Source organism: Plectrocnemia conspersa, unplaced genomic scaffold (genome assembly GCF_051122295.1).
Source record: "Plectrocnemia conspersa isolate PC_06_02 unplaced genomic scaffold, ASM5112229v1 ptg000003l, whole genome shotgun sequence".
Classification (NCBI taxonomy): Eukaryota; Metazoa; Arthropoda; class Insecta; order Trichoptera; family Polycentropodidae; genus Plectrocnemia; species Plectrocnemia conspersa.
The window spans coordinates 23,979,027-24,001,573 of record NW_028277167.1 but is presented as its reverse complement, the minus strand read 5'-3'; the positions used below and the strand labels follow the sequence as shown (position 1 = coordinate 24,001,573).

At 32.7% G+C, this 22,547-nt stretch overlaps 3 protein-coding genes across 19 annotated transcripts in view; all 3 read right to left on the bottom strand.

The window, feature by feature from the left end:
• Positions 1-5,726, bottom strand: part of LOC148237020 (uncharacterized) — a 109,038-nt gene extending 103,312 nt beyond the window's left edge. Inside the window, exon 1 of one of the 2 annotated variants that reach the window (XM_088182382.1) lies at positions 5,702-5,726. The gene's annotated coding sequence lies outside the window, so the exon portion shown is untranslated. Of the gene's footprint in view, positions 1-253; positions 397-5,701 lie in introns of those variants that run through there. The other variant, XM_088182381.1, reaches the window with a different exon arrangement.
• Positions 5,727-7,113: 1,387 nt separating this feature from the next.
• LOC148237019 (isoaspartyl peptidase/L-asparaginase-like) lies at positions 7,114-9,927 on the bottom strand. Of its 2 annotated transcripts, none has more exons than XM_088182379.1 (5): positions 9,689-9,927; positions 9,429-9,625; positions 7,979-8,065; positions 7,725-7,923; positions 7,114-7,670 (listed from the first exon to the last, which is right to left on the bottom strand). In XM_088182379.1, exons 1-5 carry the CDS (start codon positions 9,876-9,878, stop codon positions 7,402-7,404), a joined length of 942 nt encoding a protein of 313 aa, XP_088038505.1. In that variant the 5' UTR covers positions 9,879-9,927; the 3' UTR covers positions 7,114-7,401. The 2 variants fall into 2 exon arrangements, with proteins under 2 accessions (XP_088038505.1, XP_088038506.1); XM_088182380.1 differs by having other exon boundaries at positions 7,725-7,890; positions 9,689-9,926.
• A 5,986-nt stretch (positions 9,928-15,913) lies between these two features.
• Positions 15,914-22,547, bottom strand: part of tay (tay bridge kinase) — a 310,160-nt gene continuing 303,526 nt past the window's right edge. For 7 of the 15 annotated variants that reach the window (XM_088183449.1, XM_088183454.1, XM_088183455.1 and 4 more), the window contains 10 exons: positions 20,247-21,413; positions 20,048-20,178; positions 19,626-19,973; positions 19,164-19,351; positions 18,834-19,087; positions 18,610-18,756; positions 18,386-18,439; positions 17,782-18,043; positions 17,573-17,711; positions 15,914-16,811 (listed from right to left, as the gene is read on the bottom strand). In XM_088183449.1, coding sequence (XP_088039575.1) covers positions 16,205-16,811; positions 17,573-17,711; positions 17,782-18,043; positions 18,386-18,439; positions 18,610-18,756; positions 18,834-19,087; positions 19,164-19,351; positions 19,626-19,973; positions 20,048-20,178; positions 20,247-21,413 — 3,297 coding nt within the window. In that variant the 3' untranslated portion in view covers positions 15,914-16,204. The remainder of the gene's footprint in view (positions 16,812-17,572; positions 17,712-17,781; positions 18,044-18,385; positions 18,440-18,609; positions 18,757-18,833; positions 19,088-19,163; positions 19,352-19,625; positions 19,974-20,047; positions 20,179-20,246; positions 21,414-22,547) is intronic. The other 8 variants (XM_088183452.1, XM_088183456.1, XM_088183458.1 and 5 more) reach the window with 4 other exon arrangements.

Genomic DNA, 22,547 nt, shown 5'->3' with positions numbered 1-22,547 from the left:
ACTACTTCTCTCATAAATGATGATTCATCCGCAAATAGATACATTGTATAAAAGTCTAATTAATATTGTTGAAACACACATTTTGTGTATTTCGAATTACGTGCTCACAACACCGTGACAATACACCGGCATCTCACCACATGTGCATACAATAATGAATATTGAAAATTAATTCATAATACGAAAAAATTAACATAGCGGTTCATTTTTGTAAATAATAAATAGCTTTACGCAATAATTGGCGCTCGCTTACCTGGTAGTAGTAATAGTAGTAGTATATAGCAACAAAACAGTATTATCTCAGACACAGATAATACGCTCCGAAACCAGTCTCTGTTCAGAGTGTGAGAATAAAACAACAAAATCGGTGTATATACACCGGGCGAAAACACAAAGCGGGTTACGTCACACAACACCAATGTTCGCGCGCAAAATTTCGTTTCGTTTCGTTTCGTATAACTGATTGGTGGGGGTGTAGGAGGCGAGTGCACGTCGAGGAGGCTCGAGTGCGACTGAATGGTTTACCTGCGCCGGCAGGTGAGGCTGTCAAGTGGTAGACGGGGAGGGGAAATTTTATGGTGAGTATTATTATGACTGTTTTGATATGCAGACATGTGATTTTATATATTATATAATGCATTGTATTACACATCAGGAATTAACGCGTTGAGATTAGACCTATTGAGGACATTAGTGCTAACTGGATCCAGGAACGTAATTTGAGGGAGGCTGGTGGGAGCATTTAGCCCTCTTTGAATTTGACCAAAAAACTGCACGTCATTTAATAAAATACTATGAATTTTAATTATATTAAAAAAACGACCACTGGCCAACTTTTGCCTCTCCTAACTGGAAAAAGCTGAAAATGTTAAAATGGTTTATCCCTCAAAAAAAATGTTAGAAAAAAATAGTCTCAAATCTGGTTCTAGGAAAGTTCACAAAGCACAATTCACCGAGCGGAAAGTTCACCGACTGGTAAATTCGTCAAATGGAAAATTCACATATTTATCAATTGATCGTCGATAATTTATTTATTAAAAATCATTATTTACTTTTTTTTAATTACTTGAATTTAATTTAATTTTATATAGCGCATATTAATGCAATGTATTTCATTATTGTATAAGATTTATTTTTTTAACTCCATTAATTCCCATAAATTATAAATAAAATTATTATATTTACATAATAAATAATAACTGGTTTTATAGTAATATACATATATTATCTACTATTTGAGATATTATGGATTTTATATGTTTATGTTTTTTATAAATTAATTAAATATGAATCCTATTTGGTTTATACAATTGTATTTAATTTAATTTTTACTTTTTAAAATATATCTTTGCAAATTATTTTTCTTTACGATATTTTTAAGCTTTTTGCTCCGTTACTTATTTATTTATAAATTTAGGGAAATGAATTATTTAATTACGTATAGCTAAAAATTAATTATTTTCACTTTAATTTTTTAATAAATTTAATTCAACATAACATGTTATATTGCAAATTAATGCAATTTATTTCATTATTACATAGAAAATATATTTTTTAATTTCAAATTTCCTAATTCTTTTTAAATTATTATGATTTATTATTTTCTAAAGATTCTTTTGAATCACGGAATGCGATTCAAAAGAACCGACAATGCACATAATATACATATATTAATCCTTTTTTCAAGGGCACTTAATCAGTTTTAAAGAATTCGACAGTAAAAAAATCGATAGAATTATGCATACCTACACTTTGCTGTAAATCATCCATCTTTTGGGCAAATTCTATTCAACAAATTGGTAAAGCCTACACATTAAAATTCTCTCATGACAATATAATAAAGATTATTACAGTTCAAACTTGTATTTCTTAATAGTAAAATATAATCTTGAATGTGCATTCAAGTACACAGTATTGAAATACAATAATATTATATGCTATAAATTAAAATTAAAATTTGTGAAGATCATAAAAAATAATGTTAATTTTATAGTATCTTTATAAAGTTCATAATTACTTTTAAAACATGTTTTTTTACTCAAATAACAATTTAATTATTATTATTATATATATTCTTGAATCTCAAGATTTTTATAAATAATTCATAATAATTATAATAAGGATAAGTAAAATGTTTATACAGTAATATATATTATTGGCTATTTGAGATATTTTTGATTTTATGTCTATAAATAAGCTTTTTTATATATTATTTTTTTGTGTAGTTTATTTTCATTTAATTTGCTTATAATTTTTACTATATTTACATATATATTTAGTTCTTTATTCAATTGAATTTAATTTTTATTTATTATAATATATATTAACAACTTTTTTTCAAGATATCTTTAGGCGTTTGCTCCGTTGCTTATTTATTTATTTAAAAATATCTCAAATAACCTATAATATATGTATATTACTATATAACCATCCTTTTTATCGTTATTATAATTATATTAACCTACATCTTGAGAATTGAGAATATATATTATTTGAGTTAAAAAACATGTTTTCCATGTAATTATGAACTATAGAAAGATACTAGAAAATTAACATTATTTTTTTATGATCTTCACAAATTTTAATCTTAATAACATATAATATTAATGTATTTCAATACTTAATACTTGTATGCACATTCAAGGTTATATTTTGCTATTTTAAAAATACAATTTTATAATATTGTCATGAGATAATTTTAAAGTTCAGGCTTTACCAATTCGTTGAATAGAATTTGTCCAAAAGATGGATGATTTACAGCAATGTGTAGGTATGCATAATTCTGTCGATTTTTAACTGTCGAATTCTTTAAAACTGATAAAGTGCCCTTGAAAAAAGGAATAATATATAATCTGTGCATCGTCGGCTCTTTTGAACCTAAGATGAAAATATCTCCTATATAGTAATGAAATACATTGCATTAATTTGCAATATAACATATTACATTAAAGTTACTAGAAAATAAGAATGGAAATAATTAAATTTTATTTATACGTAAGAAAAATGTAATTTTCCTTAAATTTATAAATTAATGAAAAACGGAGCAAGCGTTTGAAGATATCGTAAAGAAAAATAATTTGCAAAGATATAAATAATTGCGGGATCGGTGATTTTTCCATTCCACGATTTTACCAGTAGGTGAACTTTCTGTCAATAAATTGCAGTCAATAAACTTTCTGGATACCCGAGAAGCTATCTCAAAATATTTTTAAAATATATCATTTCAGTGAAATTATATCAGAATACATTTTCACTGATATATTTATACATTTTTCCATTAAAAATAAAATTTATCTGCCAGTTGCTAGTAAATATTTGATTTTAAATTTTCCATGCGTATTAATATAAACATTTACATATTTATCATTATTCATTTATATGCGATGTATGAATTTTACAGTAAATATCGATTTTTCAGTGAAGCTATTTTTTCACCAGTGCAGTTCTAATACATTTTCATAAATAGATATATATTTCTACTAGTGAAAATATATTTTAACTGATAAGGCTGGTGAAGTTATATACTGCCCTAAAATATTGTTTAGTAATTCTACAAATCATTCCTAACATACCCTTTAAAATAAAATGAATCTTTAAAATGCCATTTATTACTTGAAAAAAAATCATCGATTCTTTCTAACGTATAGCTTATTTTAGCCATTGACTTTTGAGTTTAAGTCACAATAAAAGATATTAAATAAAATATTAAAATAAATATAAAGCACTGATGTTTGTTAACGTTTATATTACATTAATATTGTGTTAGTATTTGCCTTATCAATGTTTAACATGAAAAAGTAACCAACACTTTTTCGGTATATTTCTGCTTGCTTTTATTAGACCAACATATGTTTGTAACATATATAAAAAACGATTATATTTATTAGTACATTTTTGTAGTTTAAGAATATGTCTATGTCATCTGCATAGACGAGGGCTTAACTAATTTTAATACGCTGCCAGTTGCGTTTATTATTGCGTTTTAGATGGCAATCCAGTGTTCAGACATTTGCATAATTTAACTATATTTTATTTTTTATGTAACAAGTACACATGTGTTTCTTGTTTTATGAACTTTTATTTTAACACATACTGTTTTGAATTTAAAACTTAATTCACAACCACAGCTGAATCATACTGTAGTTTTTAAATAAAGACAGAATCATATGAATTATTTTTAATAAACAAAACATATAGAAATAAAATTTAGTACTTTAATTAAAGCATGTAGCTTAATGTATAAAATATAATATAAAGACAGGATGTTTTAGTTTAATCAAAATATATCGTAAAATAAAGATTAGTGAATATTATTATTAAATATTAAATTTAAAGTAAATGTTTAAGTAAAAAATAATTAAAGAAACATTAAAAATTATTTCATAAAATAATTAAATCAATACTACAGTATTTTATAGTAAAAAAAAACTACTCATATATTTATAAATGACAATCAAGAATTTTTTTCCTCAAAAGAAGATTTAATTTATTTAATTTTTTACCATGTGTTTTCACTATAAATGAAAATAATATATAATAATATTTTCTATACTCAATTTGACAGTTGCGAAACGTCCATTTGCTGTTCAAACCCAAACCTAAACTAATGAAAATTCAAAAATTAGTTATAGTTTTCGAACTTTCAATAGTTCAAGTCCAAAATACAAACTAACCCAAGTCATCTCTCGGGGAAAATAAGCGGAAGAAAAAGTACAGACGTCGTATTTCACATTTTGCTTCATAGTTTGTCTGCATTTCGATATTAAACTATGTTTTAACAATATGATAGTTATCCTTACCGTTATTACTATGGACTTTTAATATTAGAGGGTTGTTCAAAGAATATTCAAACCGAATTTTGGTCAATAGGAGAGCGCAAAAACAATTATCACTTCTCAGAAGGCAAAAATTCACGTCAAAAGCAATAAAATCGTGTCGGCGCCGTGGCAGTGGGAACGCTCGGTAACGAGCGTTCCCACTGCGACGGCGCCGGCACGATTTTATTGCTTTTGACGTGGATTTTTGACTTCTGAGAAGAGATAATTGTTTTTTGCGCTTTCCTATTGGTCAAAAATCGGTTTAGATATGCTTTCTATATTCGATTCACTATATGTCATTGCACAGCAGTGAAGAAAACACTACTAATTAGTAGGTTAACATTATGAGTAGATCATTTTTAATACCTAATTAAAATATTTCGCATAAAATTTGATTTTAGAAAATATGTCGCAACGGTTCCTAATTTTTATATTTATTTGTAGCATAGAAAAGGTTAACTCGTACCATTATATTTTATTCAAGAAATTACTTCGATGTTAAAAATGAGGCCCGGAATCATTGTTTTCCCAGGGCCCGGATTCACTCTCAGCGGCCCTGATGGTAATAATATACTACGATTTTGCTATACTAATGGTTCTTAAAACTTTTACATGTGAGACGGCAAACGAATAAAAAATAAAGAATTTTATATCTACAATAAAACATATATCAATATATGTATGTAGTATATTTGAAAAAATGTATTTAATAAGCAGTTAAATGCGTCTATTTATGAAAATATTAAAAAAAATGTATGTTTTTACAAATTACAAAAAAATTAACTCTCATTTTCGTGATAATAGTATTATCCCTAAAATCCACAAAAACATTTTTGTCACTAAGAACTTACTAATAATTATTTTGAAATGTAATGTTTACTCACCATTGTAAATATCTTCATACTGACGCGTTTTTCTTTCACTCACTTTTATATTCACTCACTTTCACTCACATTATCACACACATATTTACACCAAAAATTTGGAAAATCCAGCAATCCGCGTAAAATCACTCACAAGAAATGTCAAAAGTTTCACATTACAAGACAAAAAAAATACAATATAATCTCACTAATCCGGTAAGTTAAAAATATGCTATTCCAGCAGCCCGGCAATGCCTAAAGGTTAGATAAACTGACTTATAGGTTATCAAAGAGTAATTGAAAAAAACAAAAGAAAAATAAATCGTCAAATATGTATATGTATTATTTTTAAATAAATATGATATTATAAATATTCATTACTGTATGGATTTTTTCCGTTGCGAAATATGTGTATTTTATAAAGCATTAATAAAATATTAACATGTCCAGAAAAAATCATTGAAATATTTACATTGTATTAAAAGATACACATTTAGGTAAGAAATGTTAAATTCGCACGTATTTGCGAACAAGTGTCTGTATTTGGCGTACAAAATATACATTGAAATGTGTTTTATAGTCCGTTCACCGAATTTAAATAATCTCTACAAGCTGAAATTGGTGCATTGTTCAAAAGCTTTTGAATGTTTGCTAAGATTAAAAAGAAAACTTATCTGTCAGTAATCCTGTAAAGGTTAAGCTGCGTGTCGGATGGTCTTTGATTAGCAAAATGTTTTTAATAGCTCCTGTTTTGTCAACAATACTTTGACTGGTAGCTAACTACTAAATATATTATATTTATTTATAATTTAAAAAATAAAAAATCAAGACTCGAAATAATATTTTTGTATCAAGACGTTAAAAAACTCGGAATCAAGTTATACATTCAAGATGTCCGACTTATCTAAGACGTTGTGATTTAATATATTTCACGACGTGAAGCTCTTGTTAAAACTAGTATAGTTCATTGTTATATCGTCCTCGCACGTAGGCCCAAAAATTGTCCACGAGATCCTTTGCCAGAAAGCCTGGAGAAAAGCAGTGTCCACCTCGCCCTTGCATTTACTTGTCTTACCAGAGTATTAAATATATTTTAGTTATTCTGAATGTACATATGTTGATGCATTATATATGAATGCTGAAGACCATCAATAGTTAAAACCGACTGCGACTGTCACTTGCGACAGCCCAGGTAGGACGTCGATCCTGGCCCCAGGACACAAAAGCTGTAGTTGCTAATGAGCCGAAACGTTATGCAACTACTGAACGAAGGCTTACTACACAACGCCTTTTAAAGTATCCCATGCAGACCTGTATGCTGAAATCGTACTCCTGCCAATCTCAGCTCTGACACCATTTGTTTTCATTATTAAGAAATCATAGATCCAAACTCAAGCAGTTAAACATTAATAAGAAAATTTGAAACGCCAATAGTCACAGAACTGAATATATATTTTGTTAAAGATTACTTTTCTTGTAAAGGTCATGTAAATACATTTACTTTGTTTAAAAACATAGTTTGTTCATATTTCAAAATAAATTTATTATCATTAGCTATTTAATTTAAAGTTAGAATTCATAAGGTAAAAAATATATAGCATCATTATAAAGTCATGATATTTTCAATATAAAATATCTTTTTTTAGAGAAAAACTGTTAAAATTATAATATATTATAAAATAAGGTATTTAACGACACATTCTAAGTCAAATCATTACACTTTAAGCCAACTTTTCTTGTTCGTGTTGATTTTTGTCAATTCCGTAATTCATAACACCTTCTTTTATATAACACCAGGACATTCTTTTCGTGGTAAAATGAAAACCAATTTCGCCTTTAGGATCGACCGCTATAGCCCCGCCGAAATTATTAAGTCTTGCCGTCATACCGTCGACGCCTTTGCGCACGGCTTCCTGGACTGGAATACCGACCTCCATGTATTTAGAAATAGTGTGCGATAAGCAACACTTTGTTATACTTTCACCATGTCCTAAAACAGTATTGATTATATTATTGTTTTAAATATATATAATTATTATTATACCTGTAGCAGATACTGCTCCTGATAAATCATCGGCGTACAATCCGCATCCAACTTGAGGCACGTCTCCTATTCTACCGACATATTTCCCAACAGTGCCTCCCGTAGACGTACCGGCTGCCACATGACCGAAACGATCCACAACGACAGCTCCCACAGTATCTTTGTACTGTTGAGTGTATTGATACATGTTAAACAAGAACTAATGTTATTGTAGTACATTAAAGGCATAACATATAAGTAAGCATAAAATTTACCATCATCTCTTTCATTTTCAAAAATCTGTCCAACTCTTCCATTGCTAAATCGGTCACGAAGTGAGAAAGCGCAATCGAATCAACCCCCTGTAATGAAATATATCATCGCTGCATATTAAACATGTTCCATTTACAAAAATAGTTATTTCTGCAATTCAACAAGATTATTTTTTATCTAAAATATAATCTACATATGTAAAATTATATAAAAATAAAAAGGTAGTATGTTTAATTATTTAAAATGATGAGTTCTTTATAATAGAGCACATATATGAGCTACAAACAATAGCAAATAAAATCAGATAAGTCTATGGTAAGACATTGTTTGCATCAACAATATAAGATTGTTCATGAAAATATTTTGTAAGTAATATTAATTTAGAAAAATTGGGTATTGAAAACTTGACCTGAATACTTGGCATACATGTAGGGTTGTGTTTCAACATATAATATAAGGTATAGTCAAGAAACTGATATGGCTAGATCTAAGAAGTTCAAGAAAACGAGACAAAGCATAACACTTTGAATATGAATCAAAGTACTATATAGTTAAAATGAAGTAATCAGCAATTCTCAGATGAGAATGAAAACAATATTGATTAATCTTTTAAGTCACTGGTGCAGATTTGAAAAAAAGGAAAAGTTTCCATTCATAGACATCTGTGTAGGTTTCAAATGTACTATCAAACAAGAAGCTTGTGATTTACATATCATTCATAAGCACAAGCTGCAAAATAAATGGCTAATAATGTAACAATAGTATTAACAATTGATCCACTATGACCAAAATCTCTGGTCTCTGCAACTTTCCACAAACAAAGAGTCAACAACTTCATTACACATACAGGCTCAACGATGCACTGTCTGTTAGTGATTTATCTATCAGAAAGGTCAGTATTTCAAAGCTTCAATATATTTTACTAAAGATTATGTTTCACAAATGCAACATAAAGAAAATACTCTTTATATTGTATGATTATAATATTTCTAACACATATGAAGCCTTATCTGAAACATACAGATACGTTTTAAGAAGATCAGAGATGTTTCGCCAATACTCTTGTTTTGTTTGCTGCAAAATTCAAGCATTTGCAAATGATCTATAAGAAACTAAACATACTTTACAAAATCCCTATTAAAATATATCTTATAACTAGTGATTTTTTTATACACTAAATATGTCGTATAAAATAAAGTAAATATATGTTAAAATAATAGTTATTCAAAAAGAAGTATTCTTATGTACCTGACCACAAAATATGAACTATGTGCAAAATTTAATTAATAATCAGCGACGATATAATACAATTATATCACCGAGAAAAAGAATCATTGCTGAAAAGTAAAAGGAACAATGAGAAGAGAACTGACAAAATAAAGAATGTCACATTATAAAATGAAGCAACAGCGCACGATACTTAATTAATTTAAATTGCTGGATAAGACTAACCTGCCTCAAAGCGAAAAGTCTCGCTCCTTCTCCTCCCAAAAACACATGAGGTGTCTCTTCCATGACCTTTCTAGCCAAACTAATCGGATGTTGTATGTTATTCAGAAAAGTAACACAACCAGCTTTTAAGTCGGAGCCTTGTTGAATACTAGCTTCCATCTGTACTTCACCAGCCAAATTCAAACTAGAGCCTCTCCCTATATGAATAAATCATAAACAAAAATATTTATTATTCTAAAAATATAAGATAAATTACTAACCAGCGTTGAAAAATTTATTATCTTCCATAGTCATCACAGCTCCTTCCACAGCGTCCAAAGCTGATCCACCTCTGTTCAAAATCCTCATGCCAGTCGACGCAGCAAACTTGACTCCCTCGATAGTCTGTGTGGTCCAAAATTCTGGTACATCCCAAGCACCGCCATGGACGAAAACGACAGGCTCCAACATTTTTGTAGTCCAATCCAAGCAGCTCGGTGCTGAACGAATCACTAAATTTGTTGCATTTGACATTCGAGAATGATTAATGTAGGTAAATTTAACCCATTAGTGGCGTCGTTTTAAAGTAATTTATATACATATTTTTTAAATTGTGCTACAGTATTTTATCACACAAGGAGATTGCATGGGTGGAAAAGAAAGTTGTATAGTGGGAGAGCAAGTTGCTCCTGTAGCAATAAATTGTTGACCAACGAGTTCAACATTTGCATATTAAAAATGTCAAGATATATTATGAGTTTATAAATGTGTAAATTATATACAATTAATATGATAAATTAATGGCATATGTAGGTATATTGTGAAAAACATTATAATTATGTATGTACATATATTATTTAGATTATTATTATATTTTTTTCTTTATGTTAATATACTATAGATGTATGTGTATATATTTTTTAAAGACAGTTATCCTGTTGTATGTGATAAATAAGTCAATATATTTATATATCATAAAAGAGTAACTAAAAGTATTTATTTATATTAAAGAAAAATAATTAACTAATCCAAAATATTATGTTCTACTTGAAAATATTATTGCATTTTATAAGATTTGATAGTGTGTTAATATTAAAAAAAAAAAGAAAGTATATTAGCGCACACCTAAAATCATATTGTTTCAGATCCTTGAGCTATCGCCGAAAACATCCGAAAAAATTGTGTCTGACGGGGTTGTTGAAAATGTTCCATCATAAATATTTTTTTTATTCTAATGGGAGGCAGGTGGGGGCATTTGTCCCTACTTAAATTTAGCCAGAAAAATGAATGTGAATGAGTGAAAAATGGTTTAATAAAATACTGAAAAGTCGAAATATTAAAAAGATAACGACACAATTTTATTGCTTTTGACATGATTTTTTTACTTCTAAGAAGGGATCGAGCCTAATGTAACTGCGGGGACGCGGGCGTGGTGCCCGAGAAGTACCCACTTTAAGAAGGGATAATTGTTTTTGAGCTCTCTCCTATCAAAATTTGGTTAAGATATGCTCACTAAATGTCATTTAATGAAATGGAAGTATTAAAAAACGCCTCTGAATGGCTAATTTTACCCCCCCTCCCCTCCGTCATGGAAAAACTGAAATGACGTCCCTGCCAGCAATGAACACATTTTACATCATTGCCATATGATATATATGTTGACTAAAGTCATTGGTAATGCTAAATCTGTCCGTGTACACCGTGCGGCCATATCTTAGCTGGCAAATTATAAATCATAAGGTTTATGAAAGAACGATGGAATATTGAATGTCAAATGCCAAATCTGGAATGAATTTGCGCTTTTCTTCGCTTACGTCATGGCATCTGATGCTCTTTGTTTTTAGATGATAAATTTATATTTCGACTGACAGATGATGTAGTTTTCAAATCATGAACATTTAATTTGCATTGTAATTGCGTCCCGACGAAGATGCTGAATGCAGTACATATAATTCAGCAATTTTTCTTTTTCCAACTGCCTGATGATACATTGTTTAATGCCCTGAATCTTGACCTACATTTTGTTAAGTATTTATGATGCTGTGAACCGATGATGAATACATCCCTTGTTTCGAAAGCTTATTTTATTATTTGAGGCCGAAATAACATCAATAATCCCCACAATAAGTTGAATGTCTTACTTATAAAGAGCGTTTTCGAGCGCTGATACCCTGGATGCAACCGTTAAGAGTAAGGGACGCAATCGCGACTCTGCAGCCTACAGACTCAGCAACAACAAAAAGTGTTTTGTTGACTATAAGCCAAGCAGTGTGACTTATTCAGATAGTTAGACGCCGAAAGAGTTATTCGATATACGGTTATTGATTCAAAAAGAGTTGTAGCAGTGGTGAAGTTGAAAATGTAGTTGTTCTCTCTAGTCTATAGTTTTTGAGTCTAGTATGTAAATCGGAGGTAAGTATTGTGAGAAATTGTCTTTCATATGTTTTCTTGAACAAAACTTAGAAGAGTGTGAGAGAACTTCGCCTTTTTTGCTATTATATTATTTTTATTTGATTTAAAAAAATGTGTGCACATTAATAATTTTAGTTGTAGTTTTTATATTTTTATTTTTCCTCTTATTTTATTTTTTTATAATGTAATATTTTTTGCAAGATATTATTTTCTCACTAAAAATTTACTTTTAAATTTCATGGTTATTTTCAATTTGCAGCTATGCAAATACAAATAACACTTGAATAACTCAAGACAACATGCTAACTGAAATACACATAGTTTCAATGTATTCAAACACGTGTAAATTAATAAAAAAAATATATTATATAATAAATTTTAATGATTAATAAAATGCACTGTTTCCGATACGAAAAATAAATCTGTAGCGATCAACTCTACTTACAAAGGTCTGCTAATTATTACGAAAAGCTTATACATAGACGACATTCTGACTAGACTAAGTCAGTTATAGTCATCTCGTGCTTCTAGCAATATTGCTGCCTCAGTATTACTATGCTGAAGCAGACCCAGTTTATGCTTTATGCTGTAAGGACGCCGGTGTCTGCTTACAAATTACGACATGGATGCCGCTAGGACGCGTTTTGTTTTGGGTGTCCGTTTCTAGTTTTGTATTTTTTTTTTTTTGTAAAATTATGAAATAATTTTTTTCTATACTTTTTGTCTATTTACTTGTATAAACTGGATTTAATTTTGCTCCTAAAATAGTGGTTCACAGGAAAAAATTTAAATTTTCAGAAATATTTTTTTTATACTTGCCAAAAAAATGCTTGGCATTCTTAGCATACACTACCTAAATTCGCTTGGCACTAAAAGGGTTAAAAACGAAATTCTTCCAGAATCTGTACATCCTTGTTCACGCTGAGTTGCTGAAGTTCCGAAAAGTTTGCCGATCATTCATTATGTTCAGCTCAATGTTATTTAAATAGTTGACGTAAACCTCTTTTATATTTTTTGTCGTTTTTGAGCCGAACGAGTAGTAATGATCCAAATTGGTTTTCTTCCAAAGTTATGGAATTATATTTTATAGAATCGGAATATCGTTTTTAGTTATTTTATGCTTTGGCACAAAATATTGAGCAAAGCGTAAAAACATATTAATGCTTCATTCGGATCCCTGCACTTATGGACCTCTAATCAGCACCTGATAATATTAACTAAAATATCAAAATAATGTGGATTAAAAGCTAATTACGCTGTCTCCATGTTTTCATTCTCATAATAAACAAGTATTCGTCTACCTTAAAGGTATCATATTAAATATGCTTAAATAATCTCGTATTATTATATAAATAAATTATTATCTTACTCAATGAAACATAACTACATATATAGAAGAAAGGTATAAGGAAAGAACATAATAACTAAGTAGTTAAATGAATATACAGCTTCTATATCTATCTGTTTTTCAACAACGCTAGTGCGTTTACTTGAAAATAAGTACAGTAGATTTTAGATCATTTCCGACAAAAGTGTTAGTTCATATGTTCTTATTTCAAGTTCTTCACTTATCAACGACATTTAAAATTACATTGAACTTTGTCGGAACAGGAAAAGTATTAGGGATCACTTTAATAAATACAAAATTGAGTTGTTTGAACGTTTCTACTTTATATAGAAACAATATAGGTACATAATTATATTTTTTAAGACCCTTTCACAAAGGATCGAACATTGAAAAAAATGGTTCTTTTGTAAAAAAAAGAACCTCCGTAGTCCACATTTTCATATTTTATCTACAAAAATCACTTTGTCAAATAACAATACACAATTATATCAAATTATCTACAAAAATTTTGGCTCTTTTTATTCGCTTCTTTTTCTCTATATACGCCACCAAAATCGTTCTCTTTACACATTTTTTTTTGCATACACATCTTTTTTTTACAAAATGGAATCATAACGATACATATGAAAGAAGATATTTTTAGCAGCTCACATAGACCATTATAGTTTATTTTACAAGCAGTTTCCTACAAAGCGGACTTGAATACAAAAGGGTGATCTGCAGCAGAACAGGGTGTAATCATGATGGTGATAAACATTCAAAATTCTACACACATAAAATACAAAATATTGACAGATTTTTCTTTTGTACAGAATACTATCGCCCATAATCGAATTTGGCCACGTCGTATATATTATATTAAACAGGTCTCGCGGAGGTGTAAAGGCAACACTAAAATTTACTATCAAGCAATGGTCCCTAGATGTGTAGTGTCACAGGTAAGATTAGGAAGTTTTAAAAGGCCGTTTGTTAAACGATACGAAATGCAATAAACGAAAATGTGGAAGAGAGTATACAATGGAAGATCTGGAATGTTATTGGGAATGTTTAATTAAAATGCATTAAAAACGTGAAAATGTTTCGTCAAATTGGAAATATAAGAAAGATCGACGGTCTCGATTATGGGAAATTTCTTCCGTAGTCCGTTCCGTATTAATTCGTTATTAATCGTACACGATAAAGTCACACAAATTATTTTCCCTGTATGTATAATGCGTGTTTATGTATGCACAGCACAGAACGTATATATCCTTTTAATAATACCTCGAGGAAAATCACAAAATAGAATGAAACTTGAGCTGACAATTGATTAATTATAATTTCACAATAACAGCGTTTATAACAAATTCAATGTAAAATATAAAGTATGGCATTCGGTTATTATTCGATTAATAAAGTAGTCAATGTTCTATTTTTAAAGGAAAATTATAATTTTAGTACAATTAAGTAAAAATAAAGAGCAAAATAAAATATATCAAATATATACAAAACAAGAACAGATTATTTTAATTTAGACAAAATTAAAAAAATTAAAGCCATTGCAATTGAAAAAAGATTCAAACCGATAAAGTATATCACAAAAAAATTACGGTCGACAAACACAAGCATTATAGTACACAAATAAAACGTAATTCTTTCATGGGAAAAATTAAAGTCAGAAGAACATCAACGTACGAGATACACATTGCACGTACTTTTTTATGTGCATATACATGCAATACATATCCTGTACATCGTCACATAAATATGTATATTTATATAATATATAAATATGGTATAAAGATGAATTTGTTTCACACAATTCCCTACAATGTAATTAAAATATCTCGTTTTTTTACTTACATTATTATATAACTCTAATATTATTTACAAAAAGTATATTCATAATATGTACGTTTCAAATTAGTACCGCCACAAGTAAATATGTGACGGTAGAATTCAATTTATTTGCATAGTTTTTTTTTTATTTCTTTTAAATCGCTATTAACATAATTATCATAGACTAATATACACAATGCTTATTTTTCACTATTACGAGAATAAATAGATTTCGTTATAACTATGTTAATTTATATATTTATATTAGATATTGTTTCTCTTATGATTTAACGCTCACGAAATGCTATATATATATTTATATATGATCTACGCTATTTCACTAATCGATTTTTTGTCATGTATGTAATGTAGAATCATGGCAGAATAAAATAATATGATTCCCCATCCATTTTCAATGCAATTAAAATAGGTCTCTTTCTATATATCGCAAACGTTCAATTTGTTTTCAACACTCAATATTTTATCACAATATGCACATAAAATGTAATAAAATATATACCAATGGAGCATGAAAATATAATATAAGCTACCTGACAATTAAAAAAGAAACATAATCAGACTTATATAATTATATCATAAAATTGCTACTAAAAAATTGCCTAATAAGTAAACATCAAATAATCAACCAGCAAAAAGTGCTCTTTGTCATCGGTTTGTATGTAATATGCGCATAAATTCTTTATATTTTTAATTTTTTTACATTATGTATAATAATAATAAATTTGTTCATGGTCTAATATTAAACGTTCTTTTGAGTATACTTCTAGTCGCAACTACAAGCAGAATAGACATATGGTATATATAAAAAAATATATATATATATATAATATTATATAAAAGATTTGTTTTACCTTGAACTTTTAAAGCTCTATATATTTTATTAGGAAAATATGCTATTTTAGTTTAATTTTTCTCAATCAAAATTTGAAGATTCCAATGCAACATTTTCAAAAAAACTGCTCGATTTGATAATAAAAAACCGAAAACGAAGAGCACCACATTTAAAATATGCATTTAAATATGATATAACATTTTCAAATAAATATCTAGTGATAGATATCTCACCATTTTTATGGTGCGGGACTTAAAAATAACTATGAGAAAGAGATCACATATCGCATCACCGGCCCTGTGGTGGGGAACGGCGGAGGGGAGTTTGAGGCACATCAGAGTTAGGGAGGGACGGAGGAGCGGGATATCATCGAGGCTCCTCCTTTGGGGGTAAGGTGTGAGATAATAAATGTGGCGGTGGCGGCGGCCGCGGTTTCAACTGGGCGGCGTACGCGCTCATGATTTTGGCGCGCTCCTCTTCGGCTCTGAACGCGGCTTCGACCAACGGGTTGTACCGAAGCAGAGGATCGTAAGGTCGGTACGGATCGCCCCACGGCGGATATCCTAAAGGTGGAGGCAGTAAGCGAGGCAACGGGGCTAAACGATACAATTCTTCTTTCCTGGCTTCTTCTTTCACGGTCGCCTCGGCGGCGCCGTTTCGCAACGGAGACCTATCTCTTTGTCTTAACCTCTCCATCTCTCTCCTTTCCTTGTCTCTTCTCTCTTGTTCTAACTGCTGCTGCTGCTTTCGCGCCTTCTCTTCTCTTTCTCTTCTCTCTCGGTCCTCCTTTTCTCGTCGTTGTCTTTCGCGTTCCCTCATTTCTCTTTCTCGTTCCCGTTCTCTTTCTCTCTCGCGCTCTCGTTCGCGCTCCCTTTCTTCTTGTTCTCTTCTCTCCAAGGCCACGGGATCCGGTTTCAAAGTCCACGGACTTGGTCCGGGTGGACCGGGGAACCCACCAACGCTTCTTTGAAGACTGAAATTAAAAAATAATAATTAATACATAATATAATCAAAATGAAAACCTTAAATAATTTTTTAACCATTTTTATCATCATGACAAATTTTACAACAAATTTAATTTGACCCACATTATCTGTTAAAACCCACAGACTACTGAAATTTAAGACGTGTGATTTAACAGGGAATTATTTTAAGAGATATGTGCATTTAAATAAATACTTTGTTCCATAAAACGAATTAATTGTGCATTTATGTAAAGTAAATCTTCTGATTTTTTCTTCGGAAAATGATTCATGGGGTGTTCACTGTTCTGATTAACAGAAATGCACAAACAATTATTTTATATATTGCTCATTTAAATTGTCCTTAAATTTAAGATGCTATTAAATTCATTGGTAAATATTTTTTAAATAAAATTAAAACACATTTTTAATTAAATTAAATGTTTAAATTTTGCGTCCCACAAAAACTATTGATAAAATAATTTAAACAGATGATTATTTCTTTTAAGTCAAAAGTATCTCCATGACACATCTCCAGAAGTGAAACAATTCGTGCACTGTTTCTCGGCGATTTACTGAGAAGTCTGCTATTTTGAAACTTTCTAGTTACCTCATTATAACTCAAATAACAAATACTGTTTCTTCGTGTTGCATGCCTGATGCATACTATATGTAGCACTGCTACCATAAGAGCGATATTTTAATTTTTATCGCACTTTCAAGGTTTAAATTTGCAAAAGAAACTACAAAAATTTTTTTAAAAATATAATACCTTCTCCAAGGATCGTGAACTTGCTGCATCGATCCAGGTCCAAGTCCGAGATCACGTTGTTGAAACGGTGAAAGACTAAACGGAGAAGGACCACCGGGGTATCCACCACCGTAACGAGCAAACGGAGACATACCAGCGCCTAAAATGCCAAAATAATCAATTGTTTATTGGTACATATTATATTTGAATGATGGCAGAACGTTTATTACCTATATGAGGAGCGTTCATATATGGCGATGGTGGAGCTAGCGTGTCGTAAGGCGTTCTCGGGGGGAATGCGTGGGGCGGAGGAGGCGGTCCGAGGGGCGTCGGAAAAGTATGTGAAGGTGGTCGCAAAAGATCCTTTCCGGGAGTGATGCTCGAAGCGCTCAACAAACCACCTTTGCCACCTTCGCCGCCACCGGCTTTTTGTTGGTGATTGTATATTTCCCAAGCTATTCTAACGTGCATTGCGTTCCACTTTCCAGTCTTCTGCAATTAAAATAATATTATTCTTGGATGTTTTAAAATAAAAAATAAAATTACCAAGCTACTCAAATATAACAAAATACTAATATAATACACACAATATAAATAATATAAACACAATATACTCTTTTCAAATTGTTGCTATTAGTGGCTTCCACATTGGTCACTGTTATTATACAGAACCACAATTGAAATTATATGAAAAGAATCGCAAACAATAGACGAAATAATAGATTCTCAATTATACATAAAATACTGTGATTATTATTTTTTTCGATATATATTTTTTTTTATTGATATTAATGTCAGTGCAAAAGTCGTTTAATGGTGACCAATGTAACATACCACTTGTACGGGCCGGGGGATCTTGTTAGATGGTTCCGGTTGTAGTAACGCCTGCTGTGAAGAACCACAAAATAATACCCCCATGTTAAAAAAAGAAAATTAAATGAAATAAGACAAAAATCTACTGAGCTACTGTTTTACAATTATTGACCTTTCAAAAGCGTAAATTCTGATAGATTAAAGTTTTGGATATTAATATAGCTTGTCGAATCGAAGATACTAACCTTAGGAGTGAAAGTGGGCAATGCACTTGGAGGCACGAACGGAGTGGGACCACCGAGGCCCGGATGTAGTAGACCAGGACTGTAGCCGGGATAAGCCAATCCTATACCCTGTCGGTACAGAGTGTCCATCTTTGTGATGTCTTTGAACTGAGGATAAGATAGAGAGATACTAAAATAAAATTTCACATTTCAATAATCAATCGATTATGTAAAAAAATGCTCACAAGAGGAGGTGGTGGCGCAAACAACTGTTGATGATGTGGATGCGGATGTGGATGATTCTGCGGAGCTTGATGAGGAGGAAGTTGATGCTGATGTACGTGCGTGTGTTGGTGCTGATGGTGATGCATCTCTGTTCTCAATGCAAACCCAGCAGGAGGCGGCGCGACTGCATTTCCAGCAGCCGGAACCGGAGCTCCTCCCGAAGACGCTAAAAATCTACTATCCAATTCTCGTCTGAGTAAATCAGCAGAAGGACCTGAAATTCAAATTTATGATGTAGTAATATGGGAAAATAATTTATTAAAAAAAAAGTATGCTTTTATTCGTCTTACTAGTTTGGAAAAGTGATTCGGCTGAAAACGGATTCGGATTTTGCATCTGTGCCGAAGGTGGTGGCGCTCCAGGCGGAGGTAATGGTGTAGCAAACATCGGCGGAGCTGCCGAAGGTGCTACAAATGGTCCCGTAGACCCGATACGTGAACTAACTCCGGACGTAGACGAGGAACCTATACTTGACGGACTGAAAAAATAAGAGAATGTATTATAGTTTAAGATATAATTTTCGCGAGATTTTAACCACTTAAACGCCAGTGATTCACTTCTTGATTAATTATTTAAAGCAATTTAATTATTTACAATTGTTTTTAATTCGTAAAGTTTATTGTACTAACATTATTTATCAGTAAAACAATTATTTTATATATATTTAAAAAAAAGATAGTATGTGTGAAGAGTAATAATTAGTGACATCTAATTAGTCGCTGGCGTTTAAAGGGTTATTCGATAATTTTTACCTTAGCCCCCATTGATGCGACGGCATTTTTGGAGCTGACGTTTGCGTCGGTGCAACCGGAGCTGGCGCGACAATCGAGGTCGACGCTATACTCGAGGGTATGCTGGTAGGTATGCTCGTAGGAATACTGGGAGGTATACTCGAGGGTATGCTCGGAGGTATACTAGGCGCCAACGTTGGAGCCAAAGGTGCTAGACTAGGAGGTAAACTAGGTGCTAAGCCCGTCCCCATTCCTTGAGTTAGAGGCGCGGGCACCGTAGGAGGAATCGTCGTAGGAAGCGCCGGCGACGGACCCGTTCCCGATACGGGCGTTCCGACGCTAGCTCGCGAAAGACTACTAACGTTACTTCTGCAAGATTGACAATTAGCAATTTAATATACAATAGATACAAAATAATATAGTTAAGAAAAGAATATACTGACCCATAGCTATCTCTCTCTCTGTTGGGACTGTGCCCTCTCGGAGAAGCGGCGGGAGCCGGAGGTCCCGTGCCAGGTGTCTGCGATCGCACTCCTTTCGGCGTCATCAGCGGCGACGATAAATTGGATCTCTGCTGAAATGAAAAGAGTTCAGTTAGTTACGTTAAATGGATTAGATGCGGCAACAATGTGCAATACTCACTGTCGTGTCCGTATTCCTAGGAGACGCGGCACTGGGAGACGCTGCTGCAGGTACGTACGGCGAATGGTGCATGGTGGCCGCGTAAGGAGCGTAGAGCGCTGGATATCCAGTAGGATATGCAGCCGGAGGCGCCGGTGGATGCGGGGGCGCATGCCCGGGCGCGGCGCCGACCGCCGGGCTTCCCACCCTGGCACTCTCGGTCGTCGACTGTGCTTGACTCGCTGCCGATGGATGCGCAGGATATTGGCCGTGACCGGGAGGAACGCCGGGGTGCTGGCCGTGAATCGGTATCGTTCCGGAGTGATTCGATATGTTCGGAACGTGAGCACTATGATTGGTCAAGTTCGTCGGATGCTGGCCGTGGTTCGGCAGGCCGGAGGGATGCGATCCGTGATTGGGCACACTCGCAGAGTGACCGTGGCTCGCGTGCTGGCCGTGACTCGATAGACTCAAAGGATGCTGACCGACGCCCGGATGACTCGTATGTTGATTGTGGTTCGGCAGCGAGTTCGACGGATGCTGACCGTTCGCGGGCAGCGCAGACGAATGGTTGGGTACTCCGATTGAGTGCGGATTGTGCGATGAAGGGTTCGTAGGGTGCTGGTTGTGACTCTGAGCAGTGGGAGGTAGATGGTTCGGCACGGTCGAATGATGAGACGGATGCATGTGAGATCCGTGACTCGAGTGGGTAGTGGGCACGTGCGGATGCTGGGCGTGGTGCGGATTGTGCGGAGACGGGCCCGAGTGATGCGAGCTTGCGTGATGGTTGGGAATCCTCGCATCGTGCGCCGGCGGAGGCGCCGCAGTCGGTCCTAGAGATCCCTTGTGATGATGCGACGGGTGCTGCGGATGTTGCGGATGCTGCGGGTGCCGATAGTCGTGAGTCGGCGGCATCAGGTGATGCGCGTAGTTCGCGCTCAGTCCCGGGTGATAACCGCTCAGCGCGGGGTGTCCGACGGGCGGAGCGTTCTCCGCAGAACTTCCCGTATTATTATTATTACTAACATTATTACTACTAATTGGTTTACTAGTCTGTAAAGGTGATATTTTAGTCACTGGAGGAGTATTTTGAGTCTTAGCGGTTGCCGGCCTAGGTTGCGGCAAATGGTTGTGAGGCACGTGGTTTGAAAGCGGCGTTATGTGCGTCGTCACTGGACCGTTGGATATCTGAAAGCGAAAAAATAAGTTTTAATCGTTTTAATGCCAGGCGCCCCCATGCGGGGGCTCAATCAATACTATTTAGGTATACAGAGTCATCTATGGAGAAACCTTTAAAATTAATACCGTTTGAAGAGCCCTGTTAAAAACAACTAAAATTAATGTACTTTTTTTCAACGTCGCCAGGGTTGTCACTAACCACTTGCGTCTTTGTAATAAATGAAACGTAATTTTTAATAACAAATGATAATTGGTGTAACTTGACTAAAACTATTTTTGTTTCTCAAAGGCTAAAACGCAATCCCTCCGGTTCGCGCCTTTGTAATATGATACTTCTCATCCAAATTTCACGCGTTAGATCAGAGGTTCTTAAAGTGGGAAATATCGCACACTGATGGGCGATGAAGGAAACTCGGAGGGCAATGCGGCACCAGAGTAAATTTGATGAGCGATGGATGATCCAAGTGGGCAAAATTATATATTTTTTGCATAAAATTTATTAAATGTTGATAGTAAAGTATAGAGATTGGTGATTGTAATCATTTTTTCCGGGAAATTATGGGTTAGGCTCGAACCTTACGAAACTTACTTCAATAATATATGGCTACAAAAAGTGATAAACCACTAATACTTCCAATTCGTTAGCTGATTAGCTGTCGGATTGTTATTGATTTATAGATTTTTACTTGATATATTGTTTAGAAATCGTTGCACTTCATTTTTAGTTCTCACGTATGTATGCAACCGTTTTATCTTTATCTCTATTATTATATATATCTTTATTATTATAATGTTTTATGACTCATTTTTTTAAATTTGATTAGCATCTCTTCTATAAAATTCAATAATCCAAAGCATGACTTATATTTTTAACTATTTAAGCTACTTTATCGCACAGTTTGCTTTATTTAATTTCAGCTGCGAACTTTTTAACATATAGGTAACGTAAACTCTAAGTGTTGCGAGTTAACGAAAGATTATTTATAAATATCAATTTCTAGTAATTTTATATAATTGTGATTTAGGGTGATACCGGGATGTGTAGTAAATCCCCCCACGTAATTATAAAAAAAAAAAATATTAAATCAGAACCAAAGAACTTGTATGCAAAGAGTAAAGATTTTCCCAACATGTGCAGATCTA

Excerpts from the sequence above, each read along its gene's own strand:
- LOC148237019 (XM_088182379.1), bottom strand. The coding sequence starts at position 9,878 with ATGTTGGAGCCTGTCGTTTTCGTCCATGGCGGTGCTTGGGATGTACCA. Across the intron at positions 7,924-7,978 it reads TGAAAATGAAAGAGATGATG|TTCTTGTTTAACATGTATCA; the intron begins GTAAATTTTATG and ends CAATAACATTAG. Across the intron at positions 7,671-7,724 it reads AGGAGCAGTATCTGCTACAG|GACATGGTGAAAGTATAACA; the intron begins GTATAATAATAA and ends ATACTGTTTTAG.